We start from the raw sequence: 22,808 nt of genomic DNA on the forward strand, positions 1-22,808 counted from the left end.
GCAGTGGTGCAGTGGATAGAGCGTCGGACTGGGATGTGGAGGACCCAGGTTTGAGACGCCCAGGTCGCCAGCTTGAGCTCATCTGGTTTATCTGGTTCGAGCAAAAGCTCACCAGCTTGGACCCAAGGTCGCTGGCTCAAGCAAGGGGTTACTCAGTCTGCTGTAGCCCCACAGTCAAGGCACGTATGAGAAAGCAATCAATGAACAACTAAGATGTCGCAACAAAAAACTAATGATTGATGCTTCTCATCTCTCTACGTTCCTGTCTGTCTGTCTGTCTGTCCCTATCTAACTCTCTCTGTCTCTGTAAAAAAAGAAAAAGAAAAAAAAAGAAGAAGCCACTCATGTGTAAATGGTCAGGTAGAAAATGCCACTTCAGTAAGAATATTCTGCCTTGCGTTACTGGATAGTAAACTAGACATAAAGATATTCTTTGGGACTGTGGGTAACTGAAGACAAAAATATAGGTATAATTACTTCCAAGATCCTTTATGATCTGGAATTTTAATATCTAGGGAAAACTCATTACCCATTAACCTTTATCAACTCAAACAAAATACAATTTTTAAAAAAAGTGGTGTTGGCCTGACCTGTGGTGGCGCAGTGGATAAAGTGACAACCTGGAACACTGAGGTCACCGGTTTGAAATCCTAGACTTGCCTGGTCAAGGCACATATGGGAGTTGATGCTTCCTGTTCCTCCTTCTTCTCTCTCTCTCTCTCTCTTTCTCTCTCCCCCTCTCTCCCCCCGTAAAATGAATAAAAATTTTTTTTAATCTTTAAAAAAGAAAAGGTGTTTAACCTAAAACTAGAATCAGGACAAGGACAAATTAAATTAGCTCAGTCTGGTTGAATAACTCTGGCAGGGTTTTCTTGCCATAGTGACAATGATTATTTTGCAGGAACAGATAAAGTTGAAAGGGAAAACATGAGTAAACATTGAAGCAGGGGTCCCCAAACTTTTTACACAGGGGGCCAGTTCACTGTCCCTCAGACCATTGGAGGGCTGGACTATAAAAAAAACTATGAACAAATCCCTACGCACACTGCACATATCTTATTTTAAAGTAAAAAAGAAAAAGGGAACAAATACAATATTTAAAATAAAGAACAAGTACATTTAAATCAACAAACTGACCAGTATTTCAATGGGAACTATGGGCCTGCTTTTGGCTAATGAGATGGTCAACGTCCGGTTCCATATTTGTCACTGCTAGCCGTAACAGGTGATATGACGCGCTTCCGGGGCCGTGATGCGTGCATCCCACGTCACCGGAAGTAGTACTGTACGTGAGCCATGCTGCGCTTTGTGGCGCCACCACATACAGTACTCCCGGAGCACAGGATGAGGATGGATCCTGTGCTCCTCTCACTGACCACCAATGAAAGAGGTGCCCCTATCGGAGGTGCAGTGGGGGCCGGATAAATGGCCTCAGGGGGCCGCATGTGGCCCACAGGCCATAGTTTGGGGACCCCTGCATTGAAGGATGGGGGAGGGGAGGGGCACAAAGAAAACCAGTTAGAAGGTGACAGAAGACAATTGGACTTTGGGTGATGGGAATGCAGCATAATCAAATGTCAAAATAACCTAGAGATGTTTTCTCTGAGTGTATGTATCCTGATTTATCAATGTCATCTCATTAAAATTAATCAAAAAAACCCCAAAAAAAACATTGAAGGAACACAGTCCCTATGAAGAAAGAGCTACCAGGGCCAGGAAACTAAAGGATATGAAGATAAAATGAAGCATTTCTAGAAAGTTCGGGGGGTCAGAAAAGAGTAACAACAATAAGACCACAAACCAGTCGGTTGGGGTTTCAACCTAGGGTGTCAAAGACTCTCAGGTCCCCATCAGAATGAATCGGGACATGACACATGGAGTCCGGCCGGGTTGTCCACGGCTCGTTTTGTCCGGCCATCCCCCAGCGGGATGTCGCTCTTGGGGGAAAGGGGGAAGAGTCAGTGCACGTGTGACAGCTTGTCTCTCCTGTGAAGGCCTCCCCAGCAAACTCATGAGATGAAAGAGACTCTTTTGTTGTTGCCTCCTAGAGAGTAAGTTTGGTTAACGCACAGAATTCATCAAGTTAGAACTTTCTGGCAAAAATGACATCGTTTGAGTTTCCTGGGAGATTTAGGAACTCACCTAGGGCATGGCTACAACTCCGGCAGGACTCCGTTAGACTGACGATCATCTGCTGCAGGTCAGCTCTGGGGGGCGTGGGAGAAGGGTTGGGGTTTTTCCAGCCATTGCATTTACAGGACTCCTCGGCCTGAAAAAAAAAGGAATTGAGAGAGAGAGACAACATTATGCAACAGGCAGCAACAGACTGAACGTCTTACATGATAAGGCACACTAGTTACATGACAGCTACCCTCCCCACTCCTGACTTTATAATTCGCTAAATATGCATAAGAAACCAAAAAAGACAGAAAAGGCAAAGAGGGTGTCTGATTCGAGCATTTTGGTTTTCATTGTCAATTTGTCTTGTTTTCTGCAGGCTGGAATTTGAGTTCTGCAGTTCAGACAGTCAACCCAGACAGTCTGGTACCATTTTCCCAAGCAAATGTCCATGGGTGGTCAGTTTCAAGGGAGCCCATCCCGAAAGCTTCCCGAGAGACAAGCCAGACTCCTGAGGTCGCTGGAACACAGCCGCGGCCCAGGCCATGGATGAGCCTTACCAGCTCCCAGACTCCAGATGCAGGCCAGCGCCATGGACTAGAAGGGAAACCCACGGAAATGAGCCCTGGCTGGTTGGCTCAGTGGTAGAGCGTTGGCCTGGCATGCAGGAGTCCCGGGTTCGATTCCCGGCCAGGGCACACAGGAGAAGCGCCCATCTGCTTCTCCACCCCTCCCCCTCTCCTCCCTCTCTGTCTCTCTCTTCCTCTCCTGCAGCCGAGGCTCCATTGGAGCAAAGATGGCCCAGGCGCTGGGGATGGCTCCTTGGCCTCTGCCCCAGGCGCTGGAGTAGCTCTGGTCGCAACAGAGCGATGCCCCGGAGGGGCAGAGCATCGCCCCCTGGTGGGCAGAGCGTCGCCCCCTGGTGGGCGTGCCAGGTGGATCCCGGTCGGGCGCATGCTGGAGTCTGTCTGACTGTCTCTCCCCGTTTCCAGCTTCAGAAAAATACAAAAAAAAAAAAAAAAAAAAACCAAACCACGAAAATAAAGAAGTTAGCGACGGTAGGGACATGAGGAGGGACACACCCAGCTGAAGCCACACTGGTAGGCTCTTCCAAGTCCTTTGTGGGCTCCTGGCTTTAGAAATAGAGAGGGCCCTATCATGCGATCTGAGACGGCTGCCTTTGTCTATTTCCCAGGTCTCCTGCACTAGAACACTATCATTGTAGCAACGCCATAGAAGCCTTCCTTAACTTTTTCCACAAACTCTTCACATTTGCCTACTCTCTTGGAGAAGTGAGCACAATTTAGCCTCTTTGCGGTGCTTTGGGTTATGAAGTGGAGGACAAGCATGGAAAGATGTCAATTATTTTGAATTCCTCTACCAAGCTACCACCTTGAATACTTCCGGGGTCACAGGATTGGTAGGCTAGGATCCTTGCTCTGAATGACTACAGCCACTTAACATTCTTCCCCCTATTCCCTGCTATTCCTTTACAACTCCATTTCTCTGCCATTTAGTTACTGCTTCAAATTTGCCAGAAAATTGTTAGAATAACATGTGACACAGGCTGATTCATTCTGGGTGAGAGCCTTCTACGTACACCGTCCAATATGGTAGCCACTAGCCACAAATGGCTACTGAGCATTTGAAATGCGACTAGCCCAAACTGAAATGTACTATAGATGTAAAAATACCCAATTTGGAAGACTAGTCCAAAAATAAAATAAAATCTCTTATTAATAATCTTCACATTAATTACATGAAATGTTGGTATTTTAGATAAACGGAGTTAAACAGAAGATATTAACATTCATTTGACACGTTTCTTTTTTTACATTTTTAATCTGGCTACCGAAACATTTAAAATTACCCATCACACTTCTACCGGACAGTCCTGGCCGAGAAGACAAATGGCATCGATTTCTGTGCTTCGGCTTTGTGTTAGATCTTTGTACTCTCAGAGGTCTTTTCTCCCTGCCTGGCTTCCCCACCCCACCCCCTGCAGTGTACCAGATGGCTGAAGTTAGCAGAAGTCTGATCTGTAGAAAATTACAGAATGGCAGCTGCCCTGATCTCACACAGAAAATTCTCCAACATGGGGTCAGATTCTGAAGCATGTGTGTATGCAGAGAAGAGTAAGGGGAAAAGAATAAATAACTGGCAAGGTAAGAAGGGTCAAGGGGAGGAAGAGACATCTGCTTTTGAAGCTGTGCCCTTTCCAGCGGGTCCTGTGCATCGGGCAAGCCCAACCGGACTGCTTTCCAGACTTTGTCGCAATAAACATGGAGAAGGCGGAACCAAGAGAACGTTGCTGCATCGGCCACCGCAACAGCACAACCCCAAGTGAGCAGCTCAGTGGCCCTCCCTTGCCTCACCAGGCCTAAGGCAGGACCAGACTGTTACCCCACCACTCTGGTACTCAGCTGGACTGGGTCTTGCAGTGCTCTGCAATGAGCCATCCACCTCTTTGGAGACTGGAAAGGTCTCAGAAGCCACGTTCTTGGGGAAGACTGTCGGGAGAACTTGCACCTAAGAAAGCGTCTCTACGCTCTTTGTAAGAATAGAGGGAACCAGCCCCGCTGTGAACCACTCCTCTCCTAAGAGTGGAATAGCCACTTCAAGGGACTCCCAAAGCCTCCGGCTTTTCTGAGCATCTCACTTGATCTGACTACCCTTTCCAAAAAGGTCTTCGGTTAGAAAAAGAAAAACAATGACAAAACAGCCCCAACAAATCAATTAAGTACAGCAGGCCAAACCTCAAAGGAAAAAACTGTAATAGCCAGAACCTTTGAGTCTAAAGAAGAGCCTTCTAAGCCAAAGAACTTCTGCACATGTTGGAAGTACACAAAAAGTATAAGAATTGGTAGGCAATTCTTAGAGATTATCAAAATAATAAAGAAATCAATGAATTGGTTAGATATAATACCAACCCATAAATTTCAGAAGCTTTTCTCACTAAGCAAATGTAACAGGAAAAAAGTAATCCTAATAGCAAGAGTCATAAAATACTTAAATCTTCAAGGAGATGAGTATGACCTATATAGAGAAAACTACAACTTTCCATTAAAGATTGAATCAAGAAATAAGCATTGTCCTTGCTAGGAAGACACTATATTGCAAAGATAACAATTCTCAAATTAACCTATAAATTTTGTAAGTCAGATCAGTTGAGAGAACATATACTTACAACAGACATATCAAAGTATTAACACAGAGAATATATAAAAGCCCTCTAGGACAATAAGTAAAAGGTACAGTCTCATGGGGGCGGGGGAATAAGACAAATCCAGATGATTCAAAGAAACATGAATGATAAAGGCAAATAAACCTCTTTCAAAATGATCAAAGTAACTAGTAATAGAGAAATGGAAAATTAAAAGCCCTGTGAGATATTTCCTCATACTAAGCAGACTGGAAAAAAATATATAAAAGGTCGACACTGATAATATCGTGAGTTGACCAAGATCTGAGGAAATCCACACCCCCATATACGGTGTGGGAGGCCCCCCTCCCCACCAGCCTTTCAGAAGCCAGGCTGGAGTGTCCGTGCCCACGGGCGACTCTGCACTACTAGAAAGCTCTCCTAGAGAAGTAATCACATGTGCTCAATGACATTCGTATATCACTTACCGGAGCAAAGAAAAAATATGTCATCTAAGATTTGATCAATAAGGGAAGAATTTATTAAATTATGTAGGTTAGAATGAATAAGGCTATTTTGGATAAACTCTCCTAAGTCCTGTGAAGGGCTGAAAAGTAAGCTACAGAACAATATGCAGCATAATGTGATTATGTTTTTTAAAAATACATGAATAAGCAATTTAAATACATGTATATGGATATAGAAAGGAACTAGATAGATACATACTTATGTGGGGAGAGGGGTAAGGGAAGAGACATTCACATTGTACTATGTATTCTCTATAATACTCATATTCACAAGTCGGTTGCTAATTTTCTTCAACATTGATTCATCCAAAGGAAAAGTTCCAGAAAAATCCCAATGATGTAACTAACACCAGCTCAGCATAAACCAGTTGGTGCGAGGGTTGGTGGAAACAGCATTCTTATCACAAACCACATTTAAAAATTCAAGGATCAAAAACTCTTCCCTCTGTGGGGCTGCTTAGAAAGCCTCTGTCCCCCCCCCAACCCCCCCACCCCCGCCCCCGCCCCCGCCACTGAGGGTCAAGCCAAAAAGTAACAAACTTGCAATTCTTGGAAAGACCACAGATATTTTTAAGATTTATAAATTTTAACTTCATTATTGCAACAGACTTAACAGCAATCAGCCTAGAAAGAAATTTATGCCATTTTTTTGTCCCAACTTGACCGAATAATGGTGGTGTTCATGAGGACAGATAAACGGGTAGGTCACAAATCTCATGGCATGGAGATTTATAATAATCAAGTTTTGTGTTTCCCTTATTCAATATAAAAATGTTACATCCCAAATATTAACCACACTTATTGAGGCCACTTGTGATTGAAGTGTAGGATGAATTCCAGCAACAATAAACAGTGATGCTGAAAAATGTAACTGAATAAAGGACTTTTCTTTCAAAACTAGTTAACTTTGCTTCCTCCGCAGAGTCTTGGGATCCCAGTAGCTTTGACAATGTAGAGTTTTATTTGTTTTGTTCAGAACAATGGGGACAGTTTCCAAATGAATAGAAAATGCCCTAAAGACTAAAAGGACGGTGAATGGGGGGGGAGGGTGGACAAAACACTGAGAAGTAAGAAAGTTTGTCAGACACACCACACTCCAACTGTTTTGGCCAATACATGGCAGCCAGCCCCAGGTCGCTATCAAGTCTTTGAAAGGCGGCAAGTCAAGTTGAGATACACTGAAGGTATAAAAAACTGGATTTCAAGGACTTGGTACAAATAATAATAATAAGTTAAAATATCTCATTAAAAATTATTTTCCAGCCTGACCAGGAGGTGGTGCAGTGGATAGAGCATCGGACTGGGATGCGGAAGGACCCAGGTTCGAGACCCAGAGGTCGCCAGCTTGAGTGCAGACTCATCCGGTTTGAGCAAAGCTCACCAGCTTGGACCCAAGGTCACTGGCTCAAGCAAGGGGTTACTCAGTCTGCTGAAGGCCCGCGGTCAAGGCACATATGAGAAAGCAATCAATGAACATCTAAGGTATTGCAACGCGCAATGAAAAACTAATGATTGATGCTTCTCATCTCTCTCTGTTCCTGTCTGTCTGTCCCTGTCTATCCCTCAATCTGACTCACTCACTGTCTCTGTAAAAAATAAATAAATAAATTAATTAATTAATTTAAAAAAAAAATTCTTTTCCAGCCTGACCAGGCAGTGGCGCAGTAGATAGAGCGTTGGACTGGGATGCGGAGGACCCAGGTTCGAGACCCTGAGGTCGCCAGCTTGAGCATGGGCTCATCTGGTTTGAGCAAAGCTCACCAGCTTGGACCCAAGGTCGCTGGCTCAAGCAAGGGGTTACTCGGTCTGCTGAAGGCCCACGGTCAAGGCACAAATGAGAAAGCAATCAATGAACAACTAAGGTGTCACAACAAAAAACTGATTGATGCTTCTCATCTTTCTCCGTTCCTGTCTGTCTGCCCCCATCTGTCCCTCTCTCTGACTCTCTCTCTGTCTCTGTAAAAAAAAAAAAAAAAAAAAATCGAATAAAATTCTTTTCCAGTGATTATATGTTATAATGATATTTTGGTACTGGGTTAAAGAAAACATTAAAATTGATGAAATTTAATTGTTGGTTTTCTTTTTTTTTATTTATTTATTTTTGGTACTGTGTGCAGGCGTCCACAAACTGCGGCCCCCTGAGGCCATTTATCCGGCCCACTGCCACACTTCCAGAAGGGGCACCTCTTTCACTGGTGGTCAGTGAGAGGAGCACTGTATGTGGCGGCCCTCCAACGGTCTGAGGGACAGTGAACTGGCCCTCTGTGTAAAAAGTCTGGGGACCCCTGGTGTAGTGGATTGAATGGTCCTCCAAAGTTCCTATCCATTATTTGGAAACAGACATGATTACTTAGGGTGCTTGAGATGAAATTATCCTGAACTTAGATAAGGACCTAAAACCAATAACTGGTGTTTTTCTAAGAGAAAGGAGAGGGAGATTTGGACCCCGAGTCACAGACACACAGGGAGGCGGCCACTGCACACAAAGGCAGAGAAGGGAGTGATGTACCCACAGGGGCACTAAGGAGTCCCAGGAGCCACAGGATGCTAGGAAAAGGCAAGGAAGGATTCTGCCACAGCCTTCAGGGGGAGCACGGCCCGGCTGACACTTCGGCTTCAGACGACTGGCCTCCAATCTGTGAATGAAGGAACTTTCCGTTGCTTAATCCACCCTGTTTGTGATCATTTGTTATGAGGGCCCTAGGAAACCAATACATTTGGCTACTTGTAAATAGATATTAAGTTACATGTGCCTTACATAATATTCCTATTGGAAGCTTCTGCGCTAGAGTTTAAAAGGAATCCACTCGCCAAAACCAAGTCTTCACTATGGACCCTAACAGCTTAGGTCCAGAATAGTCCCAACAGTTCCTAAGTGGTTCTAAGTGATTCAAGTTACACCCCATTGAGATAGCTGAAAGCCCTTTGAGCTTTGCTCACTTGTTTTGGACTGTTTAGGGGTAAGATATGAAAAGTACTTCCTATGTGTACATATTATATATCATGGGACTGTGCAAAACCTAAGTGCATCAAATTTTTATTTTTATTTTTTATTTTTCCTGAAGTGAGAAGTGGGGAGGCAGAGAGACAGACTCCCGCATGCGCCTGACAGGGATCCACCTGGCAAGCCCACTAGGGGGCAATGCTCTGCCCATCTGGGCCGTTGCTCCACTGCAACTGGAGCCATTCTAACACCTGAGGCAGAGGCCATGGAGCTATTCTCAGCGCCCAGGCCAACTTTGCTCCAATGGAGCCTCGGCTGCAAAAGGGGAAGAGAGAGACAGAGAGGAAGGAGAGGGGAAGGGGTGGAGAAACAGATGGGCGCTTCTCCTGTGTGCCCTGGCTGAGAATTGAACCCGGGACTTTCACACGCCGGGCCGATGCTCTACCACTGAGTCACCCAGCCAGGGCCATCAAAATTTTAATATGTGGGACTTATTGTTCTATCTACTAAAGAGAACATATTAAGTCCTTCAGAAAGCATTCAAACATTATCCTTTGACTGCCAGCAAAGCATTTTCTGCCAAATGTTCCGAGTTGCTGCCACTGTGCCCTCTGCCTTGGCCTTCATATCTCCTTTCCATATGTGCAGGCCCAGCCACTGCTCTTGGAGATAAGAGGTCTCCCCCTTCAAAACACCTCTCCCATGTCTCTCCTTAATTAGGCAAGACAGCTGCTGTCTCAGGGAACTCCCAAGGGGAATGGCCTTGCAGCTTTAACAAAGTATCAGCTGAAGGACAGCCTTTTAGGGAGTGTGCTGCCAAGCTAATTACTGCAGCAGCGAGCAAACCAAGCACAGGAGGGGAAGGCTGTCCTGATGACTTCACCTCCCCCAAGGGCAAGGCTCTCTAGGTGAGGTAGGTTCAGGAAAGAAAAGGCCACCGCATTGCTGAGGAGGTGGCTAGGATTAAAATGTTTATGCCAAAATGGGATCCAGGGTTAGAGGTCGAGAGAATGCAACAGCGTCTGTCCTAGCATGCAGCAGCCATGACGGATGGGGAGATGGAAACTGACTTGGATAAACAAGTGATCGTGACCCAGACGGCAGGCAAGGGAGCAGGGCGCTCATAGTTCACTCAGTGGAGATGAGTAAGAGGGGTGTGAAGGTATTTGGGTAACATCCAGAACAGGAGAAAGACAGCCAAGCTGTCTAGCAAGATTCCTTCATGCTTAAAATACTCGCAAGTCATTATTTGCTGGAATACTTAAATCAGGTGACAGGAATGTCCCACAGCAAGAACACAGGGACAGGAAATATACAGAGTAAGACTGGCAGTTCAACATTTATTAAGCACGTAAAATGAGAAAAGCATTTGAATACTGGTGTGAGAAAGGTATTAATTATTTCCATTATTCAGAAGATCTAAGATTCTGAGACTCTAAGATGGTTAAGAGACTTGCCTGAACGTATTCAGTCCACCCTGCAGAAGATGTGAGCGTAGGCAGTTAATTGGTCCTGTGGCTGTGTGGGGTCCTCATTCTATTTTACTACCTCTAGGCTCCAGGTTAGACAATGACAGAATGTTTAAAAGTCCAGGACCAGCTCCAGCTGGGTATCTCAGTTGGTGAGAGCATTGTCCTGACATGCCAAGATTGTGGGTTCAATCCCAGATCAGAGCACATACAAGAATCAACCAGTGAGCCTGACCAGATGGTAGCACAGTAAATAAAAGCATCGGCCTGGGATGCAGAGAACCCAGGTTCAAAACCCCAAGGTCACCAGCTTGAGCATGGGATCACAGACATGACCCCATGGTCACTGGCCTGAGCCCAAGGTTGCTGGCTTGAGCAAGGGGTCACTGGTTTGGCTGGAGCCATCCAGTCAAGACACATATGAAAACACAATCAATGAACAACTAAGGAGCCAGAATGAAGAACTGATGCTTCTCATCTCTTTCCCCTGCAGTCTGTCCTTCCCTATCTGTCTCTCTCACTAAAAAGCAAAAAACAAAAAAAAACAACTAATGAATGCATAAATAACTGCAACAGCACATCGATGTCTCTCTCCCTCCCATCCTCCCTCTCTCTCTCAAATCAATAAAAATTAAAAATTAATTAATTAATGACATAAAAATAAAAGCCAAGGACCAAAGCAATAATGAGAAAACAACTTCACACCCCCAAGGATGGCAACAACCAGAAGAGCAGCTTTAATAACTAACGTTGTCAAGGATGTGGCGGAAGGGGAACCCCCAGGCAGCGATGGCGGGCTGTACAACGGCGCAGCCACTGTGGCAAACAGTGTGGCTGTCTCATAACAGGTTAGACACAGACCAGTGAAATATAACAGAGGGCCCCCAAGTACACCTTCACTCATATGGTTACATGATTTTCAACAAGGGTGCCAAGATCATTCCGTGGGGGCAGGGGGCGGATTTTGAAGAAATGGTGCTGGAAAAACTGGATAGTCACAGGCAAAGGGATGCAGTTGCCGGACGCTTACCTTACACGGTACACAAAAATTAACTCCGAATGCATCGAAGGCCTAAACAAAACCTAAAACTATAAAAGTCTTCAAAGAAAACCTGGGGGGAAAGCTTCATGACATTGGATTTGGTAGTCTTAGACTAGGACACCAAATTCACAAGAGGCAACAACAAAAACAAACACTTGTGTGCAACAAAGAATAAAATCAACAGTTAAAAAGTGGCCCTGGTCGGTTGGCTCAGCGGTAGAGCGTCGGCCTAGCGTGCAGAGGACCCGGGTTTGATTCCCGACCAGGGCACACAGGAGAAGCACCCATTTGCTTCTCCACCCCTCCGCTGCGCCTTCCTCTCTGTCTCTCTCTTCCTCTCCCGCAGCCAAGGCTCCATTGGAGCAAAGATGGCCCGGGCGCTGGGGATAGCTCTGTGGCCTCTGCCTCAGGCGCTAGAGTGGCTCTGGTCGCAATATGGTGACGCCCAGGATGGGCAGAGCGTCGCCCCTGGTGGGCGTGCCGGGTGGATCCTGGTCGGGTGCATGCGGGAGTCTGTCTGACTGTCTCTCCCTGTTTCCAGCTTCAGAAAAATGCAAAAAAAAAAAAAAGCAAGCCACAAAAGGGGGGGGGGAGGTGTATTTACAAATCAAATATCTGATAAGGGGTTAAGATCCACAATATAAGGCCCTGGCCGGTTGGCTCAGCGGTAGAGCATCGGCCTAGCGTGCGGAGGACCCGAGTTCGATTCCCGACCAGGGCACACAGGAGAAGCGCCCGTTTGCTTCTCCACCCCTCCGCCGCGCTTTCCTCTCTGTCTCTCTCTTCCCCTCCCGCAGCCAAGGCTCCATTGGAGCAAAGATGGCCCGGGCGCTGGGCATGGCTCTGTAGCCTCTGCCTCAGGCGCTAGAGTGGCTCTGGTCGCAATATGGCGACGCCCAGGATGGGCAGAGCATCGCCCCCTGGGGGGCAGAGCACCGCCCCCTGGTGGGCGTGCCGGGTGGATCCCGGTCGGGCGCATGCGGGAGTCTGTCTGACTGTCTCTCCCTGTTTCCAGCTTCAGAAAAATGAAAAAAAAAAAAAAAAAAAAGATCCACAATATATAAAGAACTCCTGCAGCTTTACAACGAAAGAAATAAAACTTGATTTAAAAAATTGTCAAAGAATAGGCATTTCTCCAAAAATAGACAAATGACCAACAGGCACATGAAAGATGTTCAATATCGTTCATCATTAGAAAATGCAGATCAAAACCACAATGAGATACCACCTCACACCAATTAAGGTGGCTATTAACAAAAACACAGAAAACAAGTATCGAGGAACACATGGAGAAATTGGAACCCTTGTGCACTATTGGTGGGAACGCAAAATTGATCTGGCCACTACAGAAATGGTATGGAGGGTCCCCCCAAAATTTAGAATATGATCAAGCAATTCCACTTCTGGGTATACACCCAGAAGAACTGAAAACAAGAACTTTAAGAGTTATTTGTACTCCCACGTTCACAGAAACATTATTTACAACAGCCAAAAGGTAGAAGTGACCCAAGTATCCATCGACAGATGAATGGGTAAAAAAAATAGAGCATATGCACACAATGGAATATTATTCAGCCTCAAATAGAAAGAAAATTCTGACACATGCTACAACACAGATGAGCCTGAAGACGTTAGGACAGGGAAATACTGTATGACTTCACTTACACATGAAGCACCTAGAGTAGTCAAATCATAGAGAAAAAAGGTAGAATGGTGGCTGCCAGGAGTTCAAGGGGGAAAGAAATGGGGAATTATTGTTGAATGGGTATTGAGTTCCAGTTTTGCAAGATGAAAACAGTTCTGTAGATAGATGGTGGTGATGGTTACACAACAATGTGAATTACTGCCACTGAATTGTAGAGTTAAAAATAGTTTACATGGGCCCTGGCCGGTTGGCTCAGTGGTAGAGCGTCGGCCTGGCGTGCAGGGGTCCCGGGTTCGATTCCCGGCCAGGGCACACAGGGGAAGCGCCTATCTGCTTCTCCACCCCTCCCCCTCTCCTTCTTCTCTGTCTCTTCCCCTCCTGCAGCGAGGCTCCATTGGAGCAAAGATGGCCCGGGTGCTGGGGATGGCTCCTTGGCCTCTGCCCCAGGCGCTGGAGTGGCTCTGGTCCGAAAGAGCGACGCCCCGGAGGAGCAGAGCATCACCCCCTGGGGCAGAGCGTCGCCCCTGGTGGGCCTGCCGGGTGGATCCCGGTCGGACGCATGCAGGCGTCTGTCTGACTGTCTCTCCCCGTTTCTAGCTTCAGAAAAATACCCCCCCCAAAAAAATAGTTTACATGGTTGATAGTTCAATTTTACATGATATGTATTTTTACCACAACTAAAAAAAAAAGTGTTTTTTCATATCAGACATAAATTTACCACATGGCTCAGCAAACCCACTCCTAGTAATCTAACCCAAGACGAATGAAAACAAATCCACAGAAACATCATTCATGTTAGCAAAACAGTGGAAGAAACCCAAATGTCCATTAACTGGCGAATGTATAAACAAAATGTGGCTGACCCATGTTAGAACAGTACTTGGCAATAAAACAGAATAAAATGCTGACATGTGCTCTACAACATGGATGAACCTCAAAAATATGCTACCTGTAAGAAGCCAGTCACCAAAGACCACATGTTGTATGACTCCACATTCCATATGAATGTCCAGAAAAGGCAAATTTACAGAGACAGAAAGTAGATTAGCAGACTGCGGCTGGGGGTACAAATCAGGTTGACCACGAATGGACACACAGATATTTTGGTGGTGACCTTCTAAAGCTGGATTATGATAATACACAACTCAGTTCATTTCTCCTGAAAACCACTGAATTGTATATGTTAAATCAGAGAATTTTATGGCATATAAATTTTACCTCAATAAAGTTGTTTTTCAAAAAGGCAAGAACTAGGCCCTGGCTGATTGCCGCAGTGGATAGAGTGTTGGCCCAGCATGTGGACATTCAGGGCTTGATCCCCTGTCAGGGCACACAAGAGAAGTAACCATTTGTTTCTCTTCTCCTCCCTCTACCCTCCCCTCTCCTCTCCTTCCACAACCAGTGGCTTGGTTGGTCTGAGCACTGGCCACAGGCAGTAAGGATAGCTTGGTTGATTCAAGCATCATCACCAGACAGGGGTTGCCAGGTTGAGCCCAGTCAAGGCACATGCAGGAGTCTTTCTCCCCTCCTCTTGCTTAAAAAAAAGAAAATTAAAAAGGCAAAAATTGCAAGCAACTAACTAATCATCACTTCAAATATGAGTCTTCTGCAAAGTGGCCCCAAAGTGCACCCCAAAATTGAGGGTTAGTGCTCCTCACGTACATTAAAGAGCTTCATAAATCACATTTAGAAATTTAAAAAAAAAAAGGAAAGAAATAAAGACCAGCACATGGGGGGGGGGGGGGGTCTCCATCTGTCCTTTCCTGATCTAAAAAAGCAAAAGAAGTTACAGTGTCTAGTTGGCCACACCTCCACTGTCAGCATTTGTCTCTGCAGGAAAGAAATAGCAAAAAAAGAAAAAGAAAAAACAGGAATAAGTGAGTCATAAAGTAGGCTGCCCTGCTTTTAAAATTAGCAGAGAGTTCAAAAGAATTAAAACTTACTAATAATAAAGCCCTGTGGCTGGTGTCCCTTTTGGGTTCCCTCACTCAACACCTTTGACTTGATGACATCCAACTTTCTGGCACATTCACAAATCCATTCGACCTTAACCAAACCCAAAGTGGATGTCTGTACAGTGAAGTGACTTCAGTTTCCCTCCTAGAACCGCAGTATGAAATGCAAGCTACAGCTCAGGGTGAGGGAGGGGAGACTAACCATTTCTGGAAGTGATTAAAAGGGGGTGAGGAATGAGACTGGAAATGGGGTAAGAGCATTTACATTTTCATTTGCTACCACTGGGAGCTGTCTGAATTATCCTCATAACAGAGTGTGTGTATTACTTTGGGGGGAAAAAAATCTTTTAATTTCTATTTTAAAAGCATGACACCACCTGGAGCCTGCTGCATACAGCTGTGATCCCAATAAATTCTGTCTTTGCAAGTGAACTGCTTTGGAAGCAGCCTGAATACTGCTCCTGCGATGTGCAGCCGGGCTTCTGCACCTTGAACCTGCTCAGGAATCACCTAGGACATCTTGTGGAAGTGCAGATTCAGATTCAGTGGGTCCGGGGTGGGCCTGAGACTTTCCATTTCTAAAGAGTTCCCACATGAGACAACACTTTGAGTAGCAAACATCCGAAGGGGGGAAAAAATGATCTGACAGATGTGGGTGACCACATCGCCCTCCTCTCCCTACATTAGCTTTCCATATAGAGCAGTGGTAGTCAACCTGGTCCCTACCGCCCACTAGGGGGCGTCCCAGCTTTCATGGTGGGCAGTAGCAGAGCAACCAAAGTATAAATAAAAAGATAGATTTAACTATAGTAAGTTGTTTCATAAAGATTTATTCTGCCAAACTTAGCAAAAATCCGACATAAAGTACTTGGTAAGTAATTATTATTATATGCTTTTAACTTGCTGTAACTCTGCTTTATAAATTTTATAAAGTTACCCCCCTACTTTATAAATCACCATTACTGTGGAACGGGTGGGTGGTTAGAAAATTTTACTACTAAGAGAGATACAAAAGTGGGCGGTAGGTATAAAAAGGATGACTACCCCTGATATACAGCTTCAATATAAATGGCTACATAACCCTTTCTGCGGCATAAACCCTTTCATTCTCCACCGTGTGACGATCCTGCCAGTTGTGCAGGGAAGGCCAGCAGACATCATCAAGCTACAACTGAAACTGGGGTTTCAGCAACCTGGGGACTTTCGATATGAGTGAAAGAAAAGCGGGAGTCCGGGGAGGAGGTGTTACCTCGGGAAATCAAATCTGCCTGGACCGGAAAGTGAAAACAGAACCAGAAGGGAGACAAGATTGCCTGAGACGTGATTCCCTAGCAGAAGCGAGTCTGAACACCTGAATTATGAGTGCCCCGTTTTGATCTGGAAAGCCACAAGAAACAAACAACAACTGAAACTGAAGAGAGTGGTCGAAGGGAGAGAAAGAAAGTAGAGTCGTGTCATGAAGAAATGAGCCAGGGCAAAACAAACTAGGTAGAAACACCCTATTTGAGAGCTTACTTTCCACGCTCTCTAATAGCCCAACATCAAAGCAACAGAAAACCATCCAGGCAGCCCAGTCCTTGTGCCTTTGGCTGGAGCTGAATACGGAACTGTCCTCTTCGTGCTAAATAATCAGGTCTGACTGAATCAATGACCAGGAACTTCAGACATTATCTCAGAAGGTGCTAGAATGACTCCAGTGCTATCAGACCCTTCATTACATCTGAGTCACCACTCCAGGACCAAACCCAAACTTGCACCACCCCTGAAAGAGCCTCTGAGATCCCAAGTGATACCAGGGCTAAGAAACTGGTGTCCTAGAACTCTACATGCAAGACAAGTCCTGGAATCTTTGAATACGCACTCCCCCAATCTCAAGAATCTTCGGTGATCCTGCCAAAGCAGTCGGCCCTGTCTTCAAGGCACTGCCTGGAAAGACCTGGCCAACTATCTGGCTGGCACTGGGCGGCCCCGACACCCAGCTGACTGACAGGATTTTCCCCTCTTTAGCATGTTGTTTTGACACCAAACCAAGCGGGATGAGCAAAATAAACAGCCGCGTCTCTCTTGCTTCTTGGACAGCTCACCATCTCATGGTATCAGTCACGGTATCTGGGCTGATGACTCGCAAATACACATAACCAGCCCAACCTGCAAAACAGAACCTCCAGCCCACATTCCCAACCGCCTACCTCCAGCATGTCTGCCCAGTTTTACACGAAGGTTTGCCCTCCACTCCAACACGCCCTCTTTTCAACCTATCCTGCCTGCTCTCTTCATGGGCATCACTGTTCTCCCAGCTGCGGAGGCTCACTTCATCTGCATTCAATGCTCTCACCCTCGGCCATCTGATTCTTCTCTCCACGTCTCTCTCAGACTTACACCTTCTCCCTCCTCTCAGGGTTCCAGGTCAGGCTCTTCATAGCCAGATAAAAGATACGGCCCCCTCCCTACTTGCAATACATTCCCACTCCCTGCCCTCCTCCTAGCCCCCACTAACACATCACTCGACTCTAAAAAGCCATTTAATAACATTGAGCATTTCTTTCCAGGACAATTTTAGTCTGCACCATATTTTCCCCTCCCCACAACCCCACAGGACAAGTAATTCAATGCTTAGAGAAGGGGTGTGGCTTCCCCGAGTTCACCCAGCTGGCAAAAGAGGCAAGGAGCCAAGACCTAGAACTCTTCACTGACGCTCTAAATACCCTGTATCTTCTCCTTCTTAAAGCACAAAGACACATATTCTTAGGTGGATTTGGTTCTATCTGAAATTCAAAACCTTCTATCAACTGATTTATTTCTTCCTTACCCAGTGGATCTGATTTCTCATTATTCCTGTTTATTCGTTGCTGTTTTTGTTTTTGTTTTTCATTTTTCTCCAGTTTGGCTAGTCTCTTTCGTAATCTCAATAATTATGATTTAGCCTGGCTTTGAACTGTAGTAGTAGTTACTATTTCCTGAGCCTTTAGAATGTTCTGGATTCTATACCAAACTGCAAAATAAAATTATCTCATTTTATCATCAAAGTAACACTTGACTACTAAGAGAGAGACCTAATTTAACACATCCCAAAGAGAACTCCTGATTCCCCCCAGCCACCCCAAATCTGCTTCTCCCAAAGTCTCCCCACCTTGGTCAGTGGAACTTCTACCTTTCAGTTGCTCAGGCCAACAACCTAAACAATAGGTTCTTATTCATATGCCATCCTCCAGTGACATCAAATTCCACTGCCGCTACACTCACCCCCTCCACTGCTACCACCCGCAGCCAAGCACCACTATCCATTTACACCCAGACAGCAATAACTCCAACTGGTCCTTTTTCCTACATTTTTTCTTATACTGTATATGTTATTCTTCCCAGAGTTTCCAAAGGGGATGCTTTAAAATGCAAATTTAATCTGAATCCATGGGAAACAGCCTAGATGTCCATAACAGGTGAGTGGATAAATAAACTGTGGTACACCCATACGGTGGAATACTCCTCAGCAATTAAAAAAATAATTACTACCTGACCGGGCGGTGGCGCGGTGGATAGAGTGTCGGACTGGGATGCAGAGGACCCAGGTTTGAGACCCCCAGGTCACCAGCTTGAGCTCATCTGGTTCATCTGGTTTGAGCAAAAAGCCCACCAGCTTGAACCCAAGGTCGCTGGCTCCAGCAAAGGGTTACTCGGTCTGCTGAAGGCCCATGGTCAAGGCACATATGAGAAAGCAATCAATGAACTAAGGTGTTGCAACGCGCAATGAAAAACTAACGATTGATGCTTCTCATCTCTCTCCGTTCCTGCCTATCCCTCTCTCTGACTCTCTCTCTGTCTCTGTAAAAATAAATAAATAAATAATTACTGACCCTGACCTGTGGTGGCGCAGTGGATAAAACAGCGACCTAGAATGCTGAGGTCGCTGGTTCAAATCCCTGGGCTAGCCTGGTCCAGGCACTTATGGGAGTTGATGCTTCCTGCTCCTCCCCCCTTCTCTCTTTCTTTCTCTCTCTCTCTCTCCTCTCTCTAAAATCAATAAATAAAATTGTTTAAAAAATTATTGTTACATGCAACAACATGGATGAATCTCAAAAGTATGTACCATGGGGGTATCATTTATACAAAATTCTAGAATATCCATACTAACCCAGGGTGACACAAATCAGCTCAGTGGGTGCCTCGAGGGGGAGAGGGATTTTGAATGGCAAGGAGCAGGAAATGATTTGTGTCTTGATAGGTATTTGTCAGAACTGATCAGAAGTGAAGACCAGATCACTTCATGGTGTGAAGATTACACTTGGGTAATCCGGCCCCCATCTGCCTCTTCCAACCTCCTCCTATACTTGCCCTGCCCACCCCACCCCACCTGTCCCCATCTAGCCAGCCGCAGTGGTTGCCCAGCGGCTCCTGAACAACGCCCAGCCATTTCCGGCCCTCAGTCTATGCTCTCCCCACGTGGCAACCGCCCCCTCGGCTTCTCCCTGGCCCCAGAGACTTTCAGGGCCTGCATCTGAAGGGCTCCCCAGGCATCCCATTTACCTCTCTGTTTTCATTCTCTGTGTGGCACTTACCACGCTGTTATTTTCTTATTTACTGTCTGCTTCTGCTACAGGAAAGCAAGCTCTGCAAGAGTAAGGACCCATCTGTCACTGTATCCCTAGCATCTGAAACAACGCCTGGCACATCCAACAACAATTTGTTGAATGAATGGAAAAAATGGACAACGTCATGATCTCCGTTTCACAGCTATGAAATCTGAGGCTTGAAAAGGCCAAGTAGTCTCCCCCAGGGTCACACAGCAAGACAGCAGCCCATGAGGATTCACCCCAGGCCACCTGTTGCCCAGGTCGACGCCTCGGCCATTCTGAGGTCTGTCTTCAGCTTTGCCTTGTTGTTTTGTACTATTCACTCAACCTGGGCTGGGCCTCTGTCCTCCACTTCCACCTGCCCCCAGCTCACGAAGGCTTCTCTCTCCATGGACTTCCTGCTTGCTTATTCCCTTTCATTTTTCTTCCCCTCTCTGTCTCCCCAGCAACATGAGGGGCTTTCCTTTCCTTTTGTCACTCAACACACACCTAGGACAGAGTTGGGCACAGGCGCCTAACCAATACGCAGGAGCGTGTTCCCCTGGAGGCGGAGTGAATCAGGCAGCCCCGTGGGTACGTGCAAATCCTGGGTGCTCTGACTCACTGCGCCATTGCAAAGTATGCTGACCTTAGCTTCCTTGGCATCCTGCCACCCCGTTTCAACACCAGCTTGTTAGAAGAGCTGATGCAAATTCAGAGCTGCCGCCATCGGGCGCTACATTACTCAGGTCTCGCCCCCGTGCTCCTGGAATCTCCTGCACACCACAGAAGCCTTGCAGAAGGCTGCACGGGGCGGAGGGCATGCAGTGAATGAGCACTGATTAGGATGGGGTGGAATTCACGGAGGCATCCCACACGTCTTCCCCCTGAGGTCACTTAAGAGATTACTCAAAGCTTTCTCTTAAGGTTAGATGGTATTATCATGCCAAGTAGATCATTAGAGATATTATTAATATTTTTATGCCAAAATAAATGCATTCATCTCCTCATTAGCAACATAATAAGCCCTGTGTCTGGTCCTCTGTACGCAAACAGGAGAAGAAAGTAAAGAAAGCCTATTAAAGCCTTTAGTTAAAGCAGGGTGCAAGGCAACCAAAAATATAGTTAGAAAACATGCCTTTATCAGTGATTGATTTTTTTTTTCTAGTTCACTAACATATTGTTGACTTTTAGAATACATCGTAGAGCCTTTTCCTCGCTTGATAGGTTTTAGTTCGCTGGTCTCACAGTACTCGTGATACCCCTGTGAGAATTTAATTCTCATCTGAGGAAGAGGAAACAGTGGTCAGAAAAGGTCACAACATTTGCTCAGAAAAGGATGAAAAGCAGGTGTGAATTCTCCTTGCTTGATCTTAGAGCAGAAGGCCAGGCCATCACACAAGGACGCATGTCATCGGGTCCCCCGGGAGTTCACAGGAACCACACTTAGCTGTGAGTCAGGAGCCGTTCTTCAGCCCCAGCTCAGAGATACCCTGCTGCTGATCGCATGACTTGGAGCACCTTGCTCAACCTCTCTGAGCCTCGGTTTTCTCATCTTTCACCCTTTGAGTAGTACGAACATTCATGTACATCCTCGCACATGAGATAACAAAAATGTTTATTTTTAAAATGTGTAAGGCAACATTAAAAAGAGGCAAATATATGTTCTTCTTGTTTCCATAAATTGGTTATCAAACAAACATGATTTTAAGTAAATAAAACAGTAACTGGAACTACTTTCATTTTTTGGAAAAAAAAAAACCACTCCCTGGAGTCAGTGTGCATGGAAAAAAAAAACAACCTCACTACTGAAAGGGTTAAGAAAGGATTTTATTCCCTCCAATCTCACAGATGAATATTCACTGTGAAGATAAAATGACCCATTTTATTTAATAACTATGTACTGAGTACCTACTATATACATGGCACAGTCCATGGACCTGGGATACAGAATGAACCAAAGTCGCTGCTGCACGGAGCTTCTATTCTCATGAATGAAACAGACAAGAAAGTACTTAAAATACACAAGTGATTTCCGAGTATTAATAAATGCAGTAAAGGAATGCAAAGCAAAGTAAGATTATAGAGTGATGGGATGCATCTGTTTTAGACCTGGATGGGTTGTGAAGGTAGAAGGCTATTCAAGAAGGCTTCTCTAGCCTGACCAGGCGGTGGCGCAGTGGATAGAGCGTTGGACTGGGATGTGGAGCACTCAGGTTCGAGACCCCGAGGTCGCCAGCTTGAGCACGGGCTCATTTGGTTTGGGCAAAGCTCACCAGCTTGGACCCAAGGTCGCTGGCTCCAGCAAGAGGTTACTCAGTCTGCTGAAGGCCCGCAGTCAAGGCACATATGAGAAAGCAATCAATGAACAACTAAGGTGTTGCAACGAGCAACGAAAAACTAATGATTGATGCTTCTCATCTCTCTCCATTCCTGTCTGTCTGTCCCTGTCTATCCCTCTCTCTGACTCACTCTCTGTCTCTGTAAAAAATAAATAAATAAAATTAAAAAATAAAAAGAAGGCTTCTTCTCTAAGAAGCTGGCCTTTGAGAACAGACGGAGATGAGACTTGACAACAAGCCATGCCAATTCCTGGAGAAGAAAAGTTGTAGTGCAGGGGAACCAACATGCACAATTTAATGCCAGAGATGAAAGCAATTCAATATTATGAAGGACTCAATTCTATTTCAATTATCACTAGGTGATGAGTTGTCATAAGAAGTTTGGACAAGAGCTACCTGAGCAGCCTGCCCAGGCGGCGGCACAGAGGATAGAGCGTCAGACTGGGATGCAGAGAACCCAGGTTCGAGACCCCGAGGTCGCCAGCTTGAGCAGGGGCTCAACTCCTTTGAGCAAGGCTCACCAGCTTATATATGAGAAAGCAATCAATGAACAACTAAGGGGCCACAACAAAAAATTGATGCTTCTTATCTCTCTCCCTTCCTGTTTGCCTGTCCCTATCTGTCCCTCTCTCTGACTGTCTCTGTCACAGAAAAAAAAAAAGAGCTACCTAAGCAGAAATCTGCTAAAGCAGCCCATGGAAATATATGTTAAATGCATAAGTAAATGCCTGGCCGGTTTGGCAGAGCATCGGCCCGGTGTGTGGAAGTCCCGGGTTCAATTCCCAGCCAGGGCACACAGAAGAACCGCCCATCTGCTTCTCCACCCCTCCCCCTCTCCTTCCTCTCTGTCTCTCTCTTCTCCTCCCGCAGCCAAGTCTCCATTGGAGCAAAGTTGGCCCGGGTGCTGAGGACAGCTCCACGGCTTCCGCCTCAGGCGCTAGAATGGCTCTGATCACAGCAGAGCAACACCCCAGAGGGGCCGAGCATCGCCCCCTGGTGGGCATGCCAGGTGGATCCCAGTGAGGCGTATGTGGGAGTCCATCTCTCTGCCTCCTTGCTTCTCACTTCAGAAAAAAA

At 45.8% G+C, this 22,808-nt stretch overlaps 1 protein-coding gene across 1 annotated transcript in view; it reads right to left on the reverse strand.

Annotated features, from left to right (window-relative positions):
* Nucleotides 1-22,808, reverse strand: part of KAT2B (lysine acetyltransferase 2B) — a 125,235-nt gene that overhangs the window by 91,980 nt on the left and 10,447 nt on the right. The window contains exon 2 of the mRNA XM_066245525.1: nt 2,143-2,269. Coding sequence (XP_066101622.1) covers nt 2,143-2,269 — 127 coding nt within the window. The remainder of the gene's footprint in view (nt 1-2,142; nt 2,270-22,808) is intronic.

Source organism: Saccopteryx bilineata, chromosome 10 (assembly GCF_036850765.1).
Source record: "Saccopteryx bilineata isolate mSacBil1 chromosome 10, mSacBil1_pri_phased_curated, whole genome shotgun sequence".
NCBI classification, from domain to species: Eukaryota; Metazoa; Chordata; class Mammalia; order Chiroptera; family Emballonuridae; genus Saccopteryx; species Saccopteryx bilineata.